At 37.1% G+C, this 19,458-nt stretch overlaps 2 protein-coding genes across 6 annotated transcripts in view; one reads left to right on the top strand and one right to left on the bottom strand.

The window, feature by feature from the left end:
- tubgcp4 (tubulin gamma complex component 4) overlaps positions 1–12,166 on the bottom strand; it is a 14,888-nt gene extending 2,722 nt beyond the window's left edge. The window contains exons 1-11 of the mRNA XM_062989703.1: positions 12,081–12,166; positions 10,588–10,716; positions 10,386–10,499; positions 10,180–10,290; positions 10,014–10,093; positions 9,639–9,840; positions 9,271–9,436; positions 8,939–9,063; positions 8,798–8,848; positions 8,165–8,270; positions 7,950–8,057 (exon numbers count right to left, since the gene is read on the bottom strand). Of these exons, the coding sequence (XP_062845773.1) occupies positions 7,950–8,057; positions 8,165–8,270; positions 8,798–8,848; positions 8,939–9,063; positions 9,271–9,436; positions 9,639–9,840; positions 10,014–10,093; positions 10,180–10,290; positions 10,386–10,499; positions 10,588–10,716; positions 12,081–12,158 (1,270 nt within the window). The 5' untranslated portion in view covers positions 12,159–12,166. The remainder of the gene's footprint in view (positions 1–7,949; positions 8,058–8,164; positions 8,271–8,797; positions 8,849–8,938; positions 9,064–9,270; positions 9,437–9,638; positions 9,841–10,013; positions 10,094–10,179; positions 10,291–10,385; positions 10,500–10,587; positions 10,717–12,080) is intronic.
- Positions 1,083–18,084, top strand: cdkn2aip (CDKN2A interacting protein). Of its 5 annotated transcripts, XM_062989706.1 has the most exons (5): positions 1,083–1,189; positions 9,651–9,867; positions 13,627–13,870; positions 13,978–14,099; positions 16,263–18,084. In XM_062989706.1, the coding sequence occupies exons 3-5, from the start codon at positions 13,629–13,631 to the stop codon at positions 16,829–16,831; spliced, it is 933 nt and encodes a 310-aa protein (XP_062845776.1). In that variant the 5' UTR covers positions 1,083–1,189; positions 9,651–9,867; positions 13,627–13,628; the 3' UTR covers positions 16,832–18,084. The 5 variants fall into 5 exon arrangements, with proteins under 5 accessions (XP_062845776.1, XP_062845778.1, XP_062845777.1 ...); XM_062989708.1 differs by lacking the exons at positions 1,083–1,189; positions 9,651–9,867 and adding an exon at positions 12,646–12,696; XM_062989707.1 differs by lacking the exons at positions 1,083–1,189; positions 9,651–9,867 and adding an exon at positions 12,650–12,730.
- The last annotated feature ends 1,374 nt before the right edge of the window (positions 18,085–19,458 follow it).

Raw genomic sequence — 19,458 nt, forward strand, 5'->3', positions numbered from 1 at the left:
TTATGACTAAAGTAAAATAGTTTTGCACATGTATAAAATGTAAATATATAATGTATATGGTACTTTGCTCATGTCACATTCACATACATCTGCACAAGTACAATAATATTCTTTTTATATATCCCAGCTAGAATCAGAGTGCAGGCTCGGTCATTATATTGAGTCGTCACCCAAAAGTAGCTGGTTGGCAGAGCCAGAATTGGTATCCTTAAGCTTGGGAATGATAGCATATACATGTGGCAAGCTGTAGCTTTATGGTTAAGGTACTGGACTGGTCACTGGTTCAAGCTGCTGTTGGGCCCTTGAGCAAGGCCCTTATCCCTCAATTGCTCAGACTGTATACTGTAACTGTACTGTAAGTCGCTTTGGATAAAGGCGTCTGCTAAATGCCGAAAATGCAATGTAATGTAAATGATAGCCCTAACCACTGAGCTACTCCGGATGAGTGTAAGTCTATTTTTCCCATTGTTTTATATCAAAATAATTATTCATACTGACAGCGCTGCAGTGTTAGTTGTGTTATCATGATGTGAGTCTACACGGTAAACACATCACACATCAAGAGATGCTTTAATAAAGAATGACTGGACTGCTGTGAGGAGCTACCATGCCAAACACAAGAATTATACTGTGACAAATGACAAAACTGAGCATAAACCATTTAATTCTCTCCCAAACCAATAAAAGAGCTTACACTTTTTTCTCGAATTGACTAAATAACATCAGTGATTTTGCTTTTTAATATTATAATAAGCTGTTAACAACAACGTTTCACCACCCAGTCCATTTAGTGGCGCTAGTGCACCAACATCAAATTGGTTTTCCGGTCTACAAGAAGAAGAGCCACTAATCATGCACCGTTACTGGACAGGATCTGAAAAGCTGCGCTGTGATTGGTCGGTCAAACAAAGGCACTTCAGGCCACGCGGCCTCTGCCGTTACATTGCCTGTGTTGCCAGATTGGTCTGTTTCACGCGAGCTGAGATGGCCTCGAGCTAAATTGGGTTGTTTTGGCGGGAAAAATTTCAAGTTTAGCTGCTTTGTCATGATTTTGGCGTTTCTAACATTAATAAGTTTAATAAAGTTGCTTGAATTTGAATAAATGTATCTAATACCCATAGTTGAGTTGGATTTAACACATTAATGTTTAAAAGTTTGTACAAAGTTGAACAAGAAAAGCCCTGTAAAGGTAAGTTACACTCAATGTATTGCTTGTAATCTTAGTTTCTATAATATAAATGTCCTGAAATTCATATTAGTATCTGAAACATTAACATCTTTGTTTTATTTTCAAAAGTTTTTTGGTAAGTTGCGAATTGAATTGTGTGACATGTAGTCCAAAACCTAATTACAATTATTTAAGAATATTCATTGAAAACCGTTGGTTTGTGTTCTGTCAGTCACATAAGTTTAACAGACCAGCAAGTAAAGTGAGACACAAGACGGTTTTAAACTTTATTTAGTGTCGAGTTTGTCTTTCTGTGTTTTTTATCGACTATTAATCATAGTTATTGGTTTAGGCTGATAAATATTGAATCAATCTGGCAACCCTGTTGACTGAAATGTTTTTTGACTGAAAATGGCCACCGCCGGTGTGGGTAATAACATCAATATCATATCATAATCATATCATAATAACATGTATGTACCGTCAGCGTTTATCCTCACAAAATAATCATCAGCTTAAAATAACTTAAGTTCACAGCTTCTATTTAATTGCATCTGAGGTTTATTTTGAACATGCCACACTAAGCAAAATGACTTGTTATTGTTAAAATCTGTTAGATCTGGCAAAATAAACACTAGTGTATTAAAATGTGAAGAAACTGTTCCCTGTGAAGGATGTGTTAACTTCTTTTATTATATTATATATAATTACGCATTTATGATGTTATTGTATCTGTTCACTGTAATAAACAACCTCTGAATTAAACTGAATTGCATTATATTATCATATACAAATTGCCATGGTGATGGTGGACGCTGGCGCATTTGGCTGCCGCTACCGTTACCGTATTTTACCGTATTTTATTGTATTTTTATCGTTTTTCGTTTTCATCTTTTTACACACCTTGTGGATCTATTTCTTTTAAGTTACTTTTGATACTTTTATTTGTGCTTTTGATACTTTTTGTTCTTTCTACTGTACATCGCGTCTGCGGCCGGTGGTGAACGGTGGATGAGTTTTCCTGGGATCGGCACGATGTTGAACTATTCCGTTGACCAGCTGAGGAAGTTCAACAACTGCACTACTCCATCGTGTATTTCAGTCATCAAACAGCTTGGACTCCTTCGCCGGCCTCGTTATATTCACAGGGGCTCCCGGAGAAAGCTTGTTTATCTTCGAAACGGTAACGCTATTCCATCCTTCTGGTCAGCCGTGCGCACTGTCGCTCCGCAAACACGTCATCAGAGCGCTGCTGCCTTGCACACCAGTAGCGGTGTAGTCTCCATGACAACGCTGTCCACGGAGTGGGATGGGAAACGCGGAGTGGACTTAGCAAATCTCCGTTCTCTTCCTCGTTCCTCACAGCCAACTACACAACAATACCACTTGAAAATGGCATTGCTTAATGTTCGTTCACTCAACACAAAAAGTACTGTACTCAGTGAATTTATATCTGACAGTGAACTAGACTTTTTCTGTCTCACTGAAACTTGGCATAAACCCTTGGATTATTTTACGTTAAATCAGACCACGCCAATGGGATACTCGTATATTGATGAACCTCGTATGGAAGGGCGAGGTGGTGGTGTTGCTGCAGTCTATAGGGATGATATTAAAATAACCACTTTGTCTTTTCCTGCTGCTCTTTCTTTTGAACACCTGGCTTTCAAGTTGTCAGGGCCTACTCCTCTGGTCACTGCTGTAGTTTATCGTCCGCCAAAGCCAAACGCTTCCTTTCTCTCTGATTTTTCAGATTTTTTAACCCAGCTTAGTGCCCTCTCATCCTCTGTACTGCTTATGGGTGATTTTAACATCCATATTGATGACAACAACTGTAAATTTGCCAGGGAATTTTTGGAATTGTTACAGTGTTTTAATTTCACACAACATACAGTGTATCACAAAAGTGAGTACACCCCTCACATTTCTGCAAATATTTCATTATATCTTTTCATGGGACAACACTACAGACATGAAACTTGGATATAACTTAGAGTAGTCAGTGTACAACTTGTATAGCAGTGTAGATTTACTGTCTTCTGAAAATAACTCAGCACACAGCCATTAATGTCTAAATGGCTGGCAACATAAGTGAGTACACCCCACAGTGAACATGTCCAAATTGTGCCCAAAGTGTCAATATTTTGTGTGACCACCATTATTATCCAGCACTGCCTTAACCCTCCTGGGCATGGAATTCACCAGAGCTGCACAGGTTGCTACTGGAATCCTCTTCCCCTCCTCCATGATGACATCACGGAGCTGGTGGATGTTAGACACCTTGAACTCCTCCACCTTCGCCACAGGTGCTCAATTGGGTTTAGTCCATCACCTTTACCTTCAGCTTCCTCAGCAAGGCAGTTGTCATCTTGGAGGTTGTGTTTGGGGTCGTTATCCTGTTGGAAAACTGCCATGAGGCCCAGTTTTCGAAGGGAGGGGATCATGCTCTGTTTCAGAATGTCACAGTACATGTTGGAATTCATGTTTCCCTCAATGAACTGCAGCTTCCCAGTGCCAGCAACACTCATGCAGCCCAAGACCATGATGCTACCACCACCATGCTTGACTGTAGGCAAGATACAGTTGTCTTGGTACTTCTCACCAGGGCGCCGCCACACATGCTGGACACCATCTGAGCCAAACAAGTTTATCTTGGTCTCGTCAGACCACAGGGCATTCCAGTAATCCATGTTCTTGGACTGCTTGTCTTCAGCAAACTGTTTGCTGGCTTTCTTGTGCGTCAGCTTCCTTCTGGGATGATGACCATGCAGACCGAGTTGATGCAGTGTGCGACGTATGGTCTGAGCACTGACAGGCTGACCTCCCACGTCTTCAACCTCTGCAGCAATGCTGGCAGCACTCATGTGTCTATTTTTTAAAGCCAACCTCTGGATATGACGCCGAACACGTGGACTCAACTTCTTTGGTCGACCCTGGCAAAGCCTGTTCCGAGTGGAATCTGTCCTGGAAAACCGCTGTATGACCTTGGCCACCATGCTGTAGCTCAGTTTCAGGGTGTTAGCAATCTTCTTATAGCCCAGGCCATCTTTGTGGAGAGCAACAATTCTATTTCTCACATCCTCAGAGAGTTCTTTGCCATGAGGTGCCATGTTGAATATCCAGTGGCCAGTATGAGAGAATTGTACCCAAAACACCAAATTTAACAGCCCTGCTCCCCATTTACACCTGGGACCTTGACACATGACACCAGGGAGGGACAACGACACATTTGGGCACAATTTGGACATGTTCACTGTGGGGTGTACTCACTTATGTTGCCAGCTATTTAGACATTAATGGCTGTGTGTTGAGTTATTTTCAGAAGACAGTAAATCTACACTGCTATACAAGCTGTACACTGACTACTCTAAGTTATATCCAAGTTTCATGTCTATAGTGTTGTCCCATGAAAAGATATAATGAAATATTTGCAGAAATGTGAGGGGTGTACTCACTTTTGTGATACACTGTATACATTTTCCAACTCATAAAAAAGGTCATACTCTTGACCTTGTCTGCTCTACTGGTGTCCTAGTTCATCAGCCGTCCAGCCATGACCTTACTGTCTCTGATCATTTGACAATCATCATGGACATTGAGGTCACTAGGCCCATCACTAGAGCTAAACGTAAAATATCCTTCAGGAATCTTCAATATATCTCTCCCTCTGCTTTCTCAGATTCTCTTGTTAAAAAGATGTCTGTCTGTCCTGTACTGTCTAGTAATTCATCTGACCTTGTCGATTACTATAATGACATACTCGCCTCATGTCTTGATGAGCTGGCTCCTTTGAGAACCAAATTTGTTTCATTTAGTCATTCCGCACCATGGTACACAATTGAGCTTCACCAAATGAAATCCCGTAAACGCCAGCTTGAAAGACTTTATAAGAAAACCGGTCTAACAGTACATTATCAGATTTATTCTGATTATCTTCAACATTACAAAGACGCTCTTACGGCAGCCCGATCCACTTACTATTCCGAACTCATACATGCTGGATCAACAAATCCTAAGACTCTCTTTTCCACAATAAATAAACTTCTCAAACCAGTTGACAATACTACCAATTCCTTTACAGTTGACAAGTGTAACTCTTACCTCTCATTTTTTCAAACAAAAGTTGAGAATATCCACAATTTTCTGACAGTTTCCCCTGTCATCTCTGTTTCTCCGCCTATCTCATCTCAATTTATTACCCAGCCTCTGTCTCAGTTCTCACCTGTGTCTCTTTTGGACCTATCTGAGATCTTAACAGGGATGCGAAGCTCCACTTGTGTTTTGGATCCTGCTCCATCAAAACTTGTTAAGGGTTGTTTTCCAGTTATCTCATCACTTATCACAGAGATAATCAATTCCTCTCTTAGTTCTGGCTCAGTCCCTCAATCACTCAAATTGGCTGCTGTTACTCCCATACTTAAAAAACCTGGACTTGACTCTAACATTATGAGTAACTTTCGGCCCATTTCCAATCTTCCATTTCTGTCGAAAATACTGGAACGTGTTGTTGCCTCACAGCTCAAAGATTACCTAAATTCCAATAATCTATTTGAATCATTTCAGTCTGGTTTCCGCCCCCAGCACAGCACTGAGTCAGCCCTCCTCAAAGTCACAAATGACCTTCTTCTTTCCTCAGACTCTGGACAAATTAATATTCTCGTCCTCCTTGATCTTACTGCAGCTTTTGACACCATTAATCACTCCATTCTTCTGTCCCGCCTTGAATCCTCTGTCAACATCACTGGTACTGCCCTTTTGTGGTTAAGGTCATATCTCATAAACAGACAACAGTTTGTTAATATCAACAATTGTAGTTCTGCCATTGCTCCACTGTCCCAAGGCGTTCCCCAAGGCTCAGTGTTAGGTCCCCTTTTGTTTATTCTTTATATGCTCCCCCTTGGTGACATCATACGTCGGCATGGTTTACATTTCCACTGCTATGCTGATGATATTCAGCTTTACATCTCCTCCAAATCCATTAATACTGAACTTCACTCCACTCTGACAAATTGCATCACTGAAATGAAATTGTGGATGAAAGCTAATTTCCTCAAATTAAACTGTGAAAAATCAGATATGATCATCGTAGGTCCTACAACCCTGGCAAAAACCACAAAAAATTTTCAAATTACCATTGATAATGACACTTTGTCTCCGTCTTCTAACATCCGAAATCTTGGTGTAATTTTTGATAGCAACCTCTCTTTTGACCGCCATGTAAATCACATCACCAAAACTGCTTTCTTTCATCTAAAAAACATAGCACGTCTACGTCCATCACTCTCCTTTTCTGCCGCCGAAACCTTGATTCATGCTTTTATTACATCCAGAATTGATTATTGCAATAGCATCCTTTATGGTACATCTAACAAAATCCTAAAAAAACTTCAGTATATCCAGAATTCAGCTGTTCGCCTCCTTACTCATACTCGCTCCCGTGATCATATTACACCTGTTCTACAAAAACTTCATTGGCTTCCCGTTGCTCAACGCATTCAATTCAAAATTCTTCTATTCACTCACAAAGCTCTCCATAATCAGGCCCCATCCTACCTCACCGACCTGCTCCATCAGCACATTCCCTCCCGTAGCCTTCGCTCTTCTGAGGCTAACCTACTGTCCATACCCTCTAGGACCAAGCACCGGACCTGGGGTGACAGGGCCTTTTCCATAGCTGCTCCATCTTTATGGAATGCTCTCCCCAAACACCTACGAGATTGTCCTGACCTGTCCAAATTCAAGTCACTTCTCAAAACTCATCTATTCAATATGGCATTTAACTTGTAACAACACGAAATAAATGCTTTTATTTTTGCTATTCTTTTTAATAGTTTTTATACTTAGATCACGACAGAAATGTGAAGTCCTAGATCCTAAAACTTGTAAAGTTTTCAGTTTCCTGATTGCATGTAAATCTGTCCTGTTTCTGTCTAATTTTAAGAAATTGTTCTATATTTGTTGTTCTCTCTCATAATTTAGCTAATTTTTAATGAACTGTCTTATGCTGCGCTCTTTGTTTTTATCTTAATTATTCTTGATGTTGATGTACTATTTTGATTTTGTACTATGATTTGTATGGTGTATGTACGTATTTGTTTTGATTATTTGTCTTATGTAAAGCGTCTTTGAGTATCTTGAAAAGCGCTATATAAATAAAATGTATTATTATTATTATTATTATATTATCCACCTCACTAATAAACACACATTCTGCTAGAATTAAAAATACACAAACGGTTGTCATTTTTTAATGGTTTAAATTAAAATGTTTAAATTAAAGCCTGTTCATCTCTGGATTACAGTTTGGCCACTGTAGAGATGATATAGTAGGCCTGTGTGATATGAGAATAATCACAAAGTCACAATGTATGTCTTATATGACAAGACATTAATAGTTAATTTACTAATACATTTTTGTTGCTAAATTTCTTTGATGAGTAAGATTACAAATTGCAAGGAGCTTTAAAAGTTTTAAGTTAAATAATATAATATAATAATTATATAATGGTGGTGGTACCGTTTGTTATTGGCATGTCGCCACCTAGTGGACTGAAACAGAAATATCATGAATGTTTGGTGACATGAAAAATACAACCGTGTGTGCATTATTAATTAAGGCAGAATGTATTGGGATATTACAAACTAAATTATCTTCCTTAAGCAATATATATTAAATAATTAAGATTTTTGCAGAACCCCTTTTTAAATAATAAATACTAAAATAAAAAATAAGATCTAAAACACAAAACAATTAGAAATAGTCAAATAAAATGGTCAGTACCCTTGGAGTCTTTCTTCTGGTAATCAACGGTGAGGTGCAGTAGTGGTAACAGGTTGTCATCATCAAGTAGAACTTTGTGAGCAGCTTGCTGGAAGGCCACATTCACATCTGTAAAAAAAAAGTGATAATTAAATAGCATAGATGATTATTGTACAAGTAAGAATACTTTGTTTTACAATTATAGTCATTAACAGTTCAGGGAAATTATCACATACCATGTTCTGTTACAGCTGACGGTGGGGTCTTAAGCATATGTTGGGCAAGGTCAATGAACACTTGATACAGCTCACCACGTCCAAGCAAATAAAAATCCTTTACAATCTATAGAAAATACAAGCACGCACAGTGTCTGTGATATAAAACACTAGTGTAACCACCACCGCAGTAAAGAAAATGTCTATCAATGCTTTGAAGTACAGTGTTAACAGAGCAGAAAGGGTTGTTTCCCCCTAACTAAAAAGTTGTTTTCAAAATAGGAACACCCAGATGTTATTTCTTAATATGATAATGTTCCTGCCCACAAGTGGCTTAGATTAGATTAGAACAAGTCTATCAGTTTAATGGCCTAGACAGAGTCCATATTAAAACCATATGATGAATATCTGATCTCTTATATTTTGAAATGTTTGTCAACTACTCATCTGTTTGTTGACATCAGTGTTGAGAGGATTAACAGTAACAGCTCTCATACCACCTTAGTTCCCCTGTCTGTCTAATTTTTATCAATTTGTTAAGACCAGTAAAAACTTAGTTTTGCCATTTTGGGCTTGTACAGAAGTGTATATTTATCACAATATTAAGATCATACTTTCAAATTGTCCACATTCATAATAAATTTGCTTGTTTACCTTGAGTTGTCCCAAAAGATCAGATTCCTCCACCATCAAAGTCCAAAGGTGCTAAACAAAATAGAACTAATCAGTTTATATAGAAATATAGTTAAACGTGTGTGTTAAATCTAACATAAAACACTGAATATCATGACAAACCTCAGCAACTGTGCTTCGAATCCCATCAATTACATTTTCAAAATCCACCAGGCTAAAATGTGGCTGCTGTTTGAGTCTGTGAAGCTCTGCAGCAAATGTGTCCTCTTGGTGTTTCAGTATGGAACCTGAATTATACAAAAATGCATAAAATCCAAAACGAGGTCACAAAACAAATCAATGTCCTGTAAATAATAAACCTTGTAAGTAAAATTAAATAAATAATAATAAATTAAACCTTTTAAGTAAACCATGTGAAGCTAAATACCCAACAGAAATATAATTACATAAAAGGTTAAAATGATTGTTTTCTCCATACTGCTAGATTATTTTACCAGCTCTGGACGGGCTCTGGTTGTGGTTCTCAAACATTTGCACTGATTCCCCAACAAAGAGAATTTTTTCAGCCACTCGGACAGGAATGTATGACGGAAGCATCTCGACGCGCAAAGAGAACTGCTGCAATGAGGGGGCGAGCATGTTCTCCTCCTCAATCAGTCTCTATAGAGAAAAACAGCCACACCAATACCAATAATAATTACATCAATCAAGTAAAATGGAACATAGCTGGGACATTTTAAAAAGTAAAAAAATGCACCTTGGTAAATCAAACCTAAGAATCATGGGCTCTGAGATTAAGCTGGTAGCTGATAATGCAGTATGTGTATTTGCCTTAAAACTATCAATAAATCTTTCTTCTCACCAAATCTTGCAGCTCCCTAAGCTGTTTCCCACTCAGCCCTCCAATGCCAAGGTCCTCTTCCTCTTCCTCCTGTGCTGCTGCAGCCCCTCCTGCGCTGGGACCCTGCTTCACAAAGAACTCCTCACTCTGATCCAGGAGCAACCCATGTAACATCCACGCTGCCAACTGCTTGTACATCACACCATGGCAAACTGCAAGAATCCTGCCCAAGGAAAATAGTGATTAAAAGGTACACCTGAGTCTGTCAGTTTATACTATTAAGAACAATCAAATAATGATAATTGTGTTCAGTATGTTTCAAAAAATCTTCACAACTTCTCCCTGTTATTAAAGATATATATGACTGTGGGCTGTATTAATAAACTCTTAACCTACTTTTCTAAAGCCATCCGAACAGGAGGCAGTCCTCCACAGCTGTGCTTATAAACAGTCTCCAGAATCTGGCAGCCATGAATCTAAATGACATAAAACAGAGAATATTCGGTTAGTGTTCCCCTGTGGTAGTAATTCTCAGAGTTTTTGTAAGCACCGAGTCACAAACCTTTTGAGATTTGATGGTCTCCACAACAACCATCACAGATGGGAACAGCAACTGAAACTGTTCTAGTTTGTAGTTCACGTGAGAAATGGAAAGATGTGGATCACCAAGAAACTGAAAAAAAGAAATAAATAATTGTCAGCTCAGGATCCACTTATATTAGCATATGATTAATTAGACAAAATATTTCCAGTCAAATAATGCCATACCTCCTGTTCTAGATCCAGTAAGGCTTGTCGGTAGGGTTGTAACATTGAATGAAGGCCGGTACAGAAAGCTCGCAGGTAGATCCCATGAAGTCCACTTTGGTTTGGCTGGTGCTCCTGGGACACAAAGTTTTACATATAAATTATATACTAAAAGCATGATTTTTTTCGTTAGAAATTTATAAAAATAAATAAATACACTAACTTGCTGGTGGACATGACCTGTGTGTTGCTCTATAAACTCTGTGAAGCGGACGTAGTGCGTGCCCATCTTGCACAAACGGTTCAAAATGCTCGTTTCACTGGGATGGAGAAACGGCAGGTCCTGAGACACCTGCAACAGCAAACATGAAATAGTTTACATTTAAATGACGTTTTACTATGATTAAAGGGGACAAACAGAATTATACTTTATTATTAATTATTTTAATTATCAATCAAGTGTCTAATTTCTTGCATGTACAACATCAGTGAGAGTTTGTTCACCTGAAAATGCCACCTTTAAAAGACTATACGTTTATACAGTGTTTATGAACAAGGTATATATTAAATATTACACATACATAGCAATGTACTTGCAATGTTACAGATGTTTTAACAGACCTTTACACAATGCAATATACTGTACAAGTGTTAAACGGTTTGTAAGGTAGGTCATATAATGTATTTAATACCAAAACAAAGCAGGATATATTTGGGCTGTCTGATATATAGATATAAAGCCATAATGAAGGGAGTACAAATTAATTGTCCTGACTAAGGTTCACTACTTTACCTGCTAAGAGCCAAAGACTGAACTATTATACCTGTTAGATAGATAGATAGATAGATAGATAGATAGATAGATAGATAGATAGATAGATAGATAGATACTTAGATACTTTATTGATCCCGAAGGAAATTAGAGTCCCAGCAGCATTGTACATTAAATCAAATCAAATACACACTATGAAGAAAACAAATTACAACAATATAATTCTAGAAAGTACAAACACTTTTGACAGATTGGATGTAACCTGAGTTTTACATATATCACATAGCTACAGATCAGTTATTAATGATGAGAATGGATTGAGTGTAATAAACAAAATTAACATAACCAAATGGAATTAAAAGTGCAGGAAGGTGCAGTTCCAAGTATACAGTACACGGTCTAGATTAAATATAGATTAAATATAAAGTGATGAGTGAAAAGTATTGCACATTGGATTGGGCCAATATAGCCATAACTATAAGAGATATATGTAAGAAGAACTATTAATGATTGTACTAAAATGACTATGTAAAAGTTGTATACACGATTTTATTTTTGCTTGGAATTGTGGGACTGGGACCTCAAAGATTTTGTCCTTTATACCATCAACAACAGTAGTGCACAGCATCAGGGATTTACCGACAACTGTTGATCAAGATTCGAGATCATTACAGTCTGGATTCGACTCTGAATTAAATACCTTGATATTTGATAACGAACACTTCAAATCTATTCTGAGTCGAAACGACTGTTAAAATACGTACATTGCTGAAGAAGCTGGAGGGATTTTGTTACTGTTTGTAGTTTACGTACATATTTATTTTAGGCTAGTGTCGATTTCAATTAACAGTTTATTTTATTTACTGGTGAATTGTTAGCACACACCAAAGCTTGGAATCGATTCCAACAACTTGACAGGCAACAGAACCATAAAAATAGTTTACCTGCAAACCATTGCGTTTATTCCAAGTTAATATAGTTCCGGGATATCCGCTTAAAGCAAGCAACAACTCGTGGATCATATTTACTGTAAGCTGTACGCAAGGAAATCAAAAAATGAGTAAAATATTGTTAATATTGCAGCGTCCATTGACCGTTAACGCTCGTCATGAACACCGCCAAATCCAGTAGGTCTCTTTTTGAGAACGTATGAACGCGTCCCAAATCATTTTGTATTTACCACCTAGTGTCTTATTTTTTTTCTTTAAATTAATAATTATAATAATATTTAATAATATTATATATTTTAAGTGCATATATAAGCTCATCCAACATTAATGCTACTGCCAAAATGTATTTATTCTAGGATATAGAATATCTAAAACTAATTTAGGAGTGTGTAGGGAATAAGGCACATAGTGCTATTTGGGATACGGAAAAGGTGTAGTCGCAATTTGATGGCGCACTTGTTACGTTCCAAATCTCACACTACTGTACTAGGTAGTGTACTACAATAGCAACAGAACCCACGAAGTCGTAGCCATCTTGGTATGTAGTGTAGTAGTGTGCGGATTGTAACGCGACCCTAACGTTGCTGCTAGCTATTGCTATCTAAACTGGGTATGTGGATTCGACTAAAAGGAACTTTTTGAAGGTTTTCATTTTTATTTACTTTTAATATCTCTTATAGTAAGTTTAAGCGAATTCTAAAATGGAAATTTAAATATGTTTAATAGTTGCTTATTACGAAATTACTTTGTATTGACAAAACAAGCTAACTAGCTTCGAAGCACTGTAACCAAACAAACATGGCTCAGGCAAAATCTAAAAAAAATATATTTAAGCAAAAAGGAATGATTTGTAAAATATAGGCCACTAACAAAAATGTATTTAACACTTATGTAACATGCATTTTTGTATCCTTAACAAGCGATTCACTTTTTAAATACAGCTGAAAGCTAATGGATCTGCAAGCTTTAAAATGACAAGGAACCGTGACAAAGGCTGGAAAGAAAACCCAAACAGATCTGTTTTTGGTGTGTTTTTTTAACCACATATGACAAATATTGTTTGTCTGGATGGTCAAATATGTTTACTTCCTAACCTTGCGAGAGTCCACTGTTTCCATATAAATTTTAATGGGTTCTGCCAAACTTAAAAATAATATGCTGGCGCAAAGAAGTCAGCAATTGTATACAATAATCACAAATAAGCAATTAGAGGGTATTACAATGCCAAATTGCTTATTCTGAGTGCAGTATGTATTTTTTTACTTAGCAGAATCCCCGAATAGAAATGTTAAGTGCCTTAAATTATTTATATTTGAGTGTAAATTTAAAATGCTCTGACTTCACGTTATCTCATGTCTCTTATTTTTAACTGGATAACCAGTTTTACCACACATATCAGGTAGTGCATCAACACAATAATACAATTTAAAAAAGTGCTGCATCAGTATCAGACCAGACTCAGATCCACTCTCTTGAATATGTTTGTTTTCTTTGATGCTAGAATAATTTTTAATTTTTTCATTGTTCTGCTGTATTACAGTGATGACAGAGGAAAGTGGAATGGATGTTTCTGAGTACCTGAATCAAAACCCACACTTGGCAGAATGGGTGGAAACTTTGAGAGAGCAGTCTGAGACCGGTAAGCACTGGGGCTCTAGACGTGAATTTATTCTACGCAATATGGAGGTTTTTCCTACCATTGAACCAGGGACCACATCACACAGTCTGGATATGCTGCTTTCTTTGTCCAAAGTTTGGGCCAACCACGTGTTCTTAGGCTGTCGGTACGTTCTTTCTTACTATTGCTTATATTAAAACTTGTGCTGTCCTAGCCATTGGTGCAGCACTGTAGTTATGATTTTCACTTGTAACATGTCTGTGTTAATTGTAGGTATCCAGATCCGGTAATGGACAAAGTGAAAGAGTTGGCAGACGGAATCACTGTGATTGATGCCCCAGTTCGTAAAACAAGAGATGAAATCCTTGGAAAAGGAAAAAGGCCACCTGTTATAGGTGAGATTCATGTGGCAGCTAAAAAATAGTCAGTGATCAAGCCCAAAGTGATTTGGAAATACAACCCCCTACTTTAAGTTGTTGTTTTAATTTTAGTGTAGTTTTAAATTTAGTGTAGGATTAAGCAAGTTACGTGCATTTTTACAAAAAGTTTTGGCCTTGTTGTTACAATGTAATTAAATACTAACTGGTATTTTTTTCCTAATATTATTAAGAAAACAGTATTAATTTACACGAAACTACAATAAAACGAAATTCTAAATCATATACATGAGAAAGCAGCATCTAAAAAACAGGTCTTAAATAGATTTAATGAATTCATGGGTCAGTGACAAAATTATTATTATCCTTAAGAGGATACTTAATATTTTAATACTGTTGGATGGGCCATAAACTATTTAGGCTGCACCCATTAAAACTGACATGAAACTAGTTGTCTTGACAAGGCTGGGAGGAAAACTGTCAGCTTATACTGCAAAGAAATAATGTCCAAAGGGTCAGATGTAATCCAGAAACCACTCAAAACGGGTCTGCTATGAATTATAAGATGCTTAAACTTTGGTGACACTGTTTACAGCCCAGCGAGCTTTACATAGCCACAGACTTGGAGGTTGCCATGCAAGACGATGTCCTTGCTTCTGCTTTTTCTTTGTACTTGTGATAAGAATTAACCTGCATTCAAGCTTTAAGGTGGCAATTTTGGAGCAGGAGCTTCATTCTTGCATTTTTATAATACATGTTGTTACAGCTTAATTCATTAATTCACCGGTTAATGTTTTTTATTCTTCCAATTTTACATTACATGAACATCTAAAAATACCAAAATAAATTGTTAAAACAATTTTATTAGAGCGACCGACTAATGTATGAGGTTTTGGCTGCAGTTTTGTATGCATGTATTTGAGACACATTTGTACACATTTTAAACACTCCCTAAAGAGCCCTGTCTTCTTTATATATATATATGTATGTATATAAAAGAAGTACTCAAAACAATGTCGTGTTTTTTTATTGTTCGTCTTTAAACTACTATATTCTGTGATGCATTTTTCACTGAGTAGCAACTGCCAACACATGCATTTTCCCCCGAATATTTATGATTGTGAATGCCTAAGCGTAATATCTTAATTAAATGTTACATCATACAGCTAGCCATAGATGGCATATTCTTATTATTAAGTATTAAATAAAAGGTAAAAGGCACCAGGAGATGTGCTTCAAACAAGCAGCATTACTTGGTCAAATATTACAAGAACATCAGCTGTTTAAACTCTAGGTTCTTTAGATAACTGAAGCAAACAATATAATATATATGGTAGGTAATTTGATTTCAGTTGATTTATATAAAGCATGTTATTTTGGTACAATAATAATAATTATATTAATTTCAGGATATCTCATTTTAATATTTGTTTTATTTAATTAATATTCATGCTTGTTTGAAATCTGTAAGATCAGCACACAATCAGCAGATCTTGCAGCAAGCTGTTTTTATGAAGTAGCTAATAAAGCAGTTAAATACACTTCTGAAGACGATTTCGGTCACAGTTCGTGTATGTTCTGTGTTTGGCATATATGTTGTTTTTTATAGACGTTTTGGTTAAAACCTCCCTGGCAACATGCGTGTTTCATTTTGAAGTTGATACTTCAGTTAAGACTGCGTACATTTTATCTTCCATCTGTTTCTCCTGGTATCGTGGTGGCAGCAAACTGAGCAGATCAGCACAGCCTTTTCTATCCCAGCAGGAAGACCTCTCTAACTCCTACAGGTTCTAGTTCTGATTTGTGGTCTTCGTCCAGGGGATGTACCTTTCAAGGTCTAGTCTGTTTAAAAGAGTCCAGCATATGCTTGCTGCCTGACTGATGAGATGGTCCGATTTTCCGTTTCAGATTCGGCTTTACTGGGTTGTGTAGTCACCAGTGTCTAACCTAATTCATGCAGTCTAGATTTAATCTCTTTAGTTGCTTTCATTGCTGTGTGGGATTACTGTTTGTTTTAACTCTGCCCTGAGACCTGTTCAGCTGGGGTTCTGGTCTAGATTTATAAAGCTTCCTTTATTTAAAGCAATCCAAAACGTTGTTTTTTTAAAAATATTTAAATATTACGTGTCTTAACAAATTCATTCAAATTTCTGATGAATGTAAATCACTGATTATGCGCAGGTACAGATGCTGACAGCTGTGTTAAGAAAAGCAAATGTGTGCCTAATGACTCTAACAGCAAAGACCCTGAAAGAAATACTGAATGTGTGACTACTCCCGCTGCTATTAAATCGGGCCCTTCAGCTTCGGCCCCTGCAGAACACCAGCCTTTCTTTAATCGTCTTTACAAAGCTGTGGCCTGGAAGTTGGTATCTGCAGGAGGTTTTGGACCCAACCTGGATCACTTTGAGATCCTGCGCTCCTGTGTGGAATCATGCAAAGCTAGCCTTAGTTGTGTATTCGTGCCACTTAAAGACATTCCCGACTTGCCGGCTGGCTGTACCCAGAAAGAGGGCCAGGTGTGTGAACTGCGCTGCCATACTGTCTACCTCGGCACAGGATACGGGCGAGATGAATGCGCGGCCAGGGCCATGGCCTCAAAGGAGGCTTTGAAAATATTCCAGGGACGGAAGGTGAATGTGAGGATCTCCCGTCGCAGATTTCAGGGCCGGGATGTAGAGGACATAGTTTTGTTTGACGAGCAGCCCAGAGGCCCAGTTTTGCCCCCTGCTCTAAGCTATCCTTTTTAAGGTTATCTACTACATTTTACTTTTTTGTGCCCACATAACTGCTAATTTGTTTGACAGTCATAGAATATGCCTTGTGTTGGAAGAGGGTGTACAAATAATACTCTGATATTCTGTTTGTTCTTCATAAATTATTTTACAGTTTGTTGGTTACAATTAACTTAAAGGAATACTGTAGCATTTTCACAGCCTAATATTTAGCTAATGCATCTGTGATTGTAAGTACATTATTCCTGTAGTGAGGTAGAAAATAACATCTCAAAACTCATTTGAAAAATGGGGCAGGATTCCATCAATAATGTAGGTATTTAATTAAAGGGGTTTGAAAATCAGTAAGCTTTGTTGGCTTTACATTTACATATTTTATCTAAAACAATATTCTTTTTCTTCAAGGTTTAACAAACATGGTTAATGTTTTTTTCCCCCAAACTTCAGTTAAATTTGTTAACTGGGAGCTTTGTTTATGTAATATGATTGATTAACATGACCAATTATTGGAAAGAAACCAGCATTGTTTTTCTGAGTTGTACCTCCATAATACACAGTTAGTGACACAGTCTACCCTGTTATGGTCTGTAGGTCTGTAAGTCCACCGGCTACTTTTAGCTTCAGTGCCTTACCAGCACGACTCTATTGTCAGTAGAAATTGTATAGCAGTGAATATGCTAAAAAAACAGTTGGTTTCTTTTAAAACGTCTACATTTGCACTCTTACTTTTGAGTTCGATTTTTACAGAGAATGTTCAAAAAGTGTCTATTTTTAAGTTGTTACCACCTTAAGTTGTCTAATGAAACTATTAGTTTAGCATTAACTTAAGCTAATTAGCTCACTATATTTGACAAATCCAGGTTCTTGACTCACATTAAGATTTTACAGATTGCTGGTAAGCTAACAATGAGCTTCATGGTTGTTTGGTTTCTTCTTACATTTCTTCTTATGGTTACACTTGTGCTCATGTAATCTATGCATAAAATAGATTTAATAAAGATTTAATAATTTATGCAGTGGTACATGACCTTATATGACTGTAAATAGTTTTAAAGGATTAGGCCTTAATCTGTAATTCTTTTTTTTTTCTTTTTAGATTTGGGCTATTAGTATTGCCTTTGTGTCTTGAATTTATTTGACCCTAAATCATTTTATTGTTCCAATTTAGGTTTGTGACATTTAAGTGTAATCATTATAACATTCTTTTGATATTTCAGGCCCAAGTTTATTCCTAATGTCTTTGAAGTACTGTGTATACCTAATAAAATCATCCATGTTTTACAAAACATGTTGTTTTTCTTTTTTTCTTTTCTTATAATCAACATATCTTTTGACCAAAATAAGTACAGCCAATCAATATACAACACTGATGAAATATAAACGCTGTATGGTCAGTTGGTTATTGGGTGCACAAACACAACCCTTAACCTTCTCTGCTTCAGGTATTCAACCCCCTCTAAAAATTTACTGGAACATCAGTTCCTGACCTCTTCTAATTTATGGCAAACTTGTTTTTTGACAATCATAAATTTCTTTTGTTTGACAGTTTGGGTTTTCTATGTAGACACACTATAATGGAACTAATGTGGAGTAAAACCACACGGTGGGAGGGCTGGGAGGACTGACAGCTGACTCAGTTTAGGTTCTAGGTGCTCATAAATGTTGAACCTTAGAGGAACACTTTGCCTACTTAAACATGTCATGTCACTATGCTGTCATCGCTTTGCAATGGTTGGCTGCTCAGATGAGTGTGACCTTTTTCCCTTTTGTATTCATAGCAGGGAAATATTATGCAGACTTACATTTTTACAGTCACTTAAAGTTTAAGGTCCACGTACATACACAAACATGAAATGGCAACTGACAGTTGTAATTACATTTCTGTGACTGAATTTCCCCTGCAGTGAGGCAAAAGTGTAAAAGTTAAATACGCCACATCAATCAAAATGTCCCTGATGTGTTATGACGTCTCTCGCTCACTGCTCGTGTCCCTTTTTACACTGTGGCTGCCTGGTTTATAATCAGATGGGGTCCTGCTGTGACTGCCGTTAAACAAATTCTTTTAATTGGTTAAAGCCAAACTAACAGAAGACTTAGTGTATTAGGAGGCTAATGAGAAGTTTGGTCACCCTTTAAAATGACTTTTAATTTAGACAAATCCAAAGCATGAGCATGCACAATTCCTCTAAGCTATGCAGTGACTAAGGGTGACACTGAACCGAAGCTGCTCTAAATCAGTGTTTAATTACATAAGCGGAACTTTTTGCTAGCTCTACTGCAAATGATAATTACATGAGCATTTCAGCCTGCTCTTGTTTGCTGCATGACTCACACAGTTCCAATTACTGTCCAAAATATTGCTCTAAAATGTTTTTAAAACAGAGTTTTATGTGAGTTTGTTAGGGCCATTTTTACTAATAGAGAGCAGCTACCACGTCTGTGCAGTTAGGATTAAATTACACATTATACAGTACATCGGATTGAAATGCAAATATTAGAGCTTCATGACTGAAATGTTTTATTTTTGGATGAATGTATAATCATATTAGATGTTTTCAGTAGAGAACGGATGTCAGGTTTGAGCAGATGACGTACTACCACAGACTTACTTTATCAAGTAGCAGGTTGTAACTTGTAGATTT

Source organism: Trichomycterus rosablanca, chromosome 27 (genome assembly GCF_030014385.1).
Source record: "Trichomycterus rosablanca isolate fTriRos1 chromosome 27, fTriRos1.hap1, whole genome shotgun sequence".
NCBI classification, from domain to species: domain Eukaryota; kingdom Metazoa; phylum Chordata; class Actinopteri; order Siluriformes; family Trichomycteridae; genus Trichomycterus; species Trichomycterus rosablanca.

Coding starts and splice junctions, on each gene's coding strand:
- cdkn2aip (XM_062989704.1), top strand. CDS start 13,058: ATGACAAGGAACCGTGACAAAGGCTGGAAAGAAAACCCAAACAGATCT. Junction 13,871..13,977: donor CACGTGTTCTTAGGCTGTCG/GTACGTTCTTTC, acceptor TGTTAATTGTAG/GTATCCAGATCCGGTAATGG. Junction 14,100..16,262: donor AAAAAGGCCACCTGTTATAG/GTGAGATTCATG, acceptor GATTATGCGCAG/GTACAGATGCTGACAGCTGT.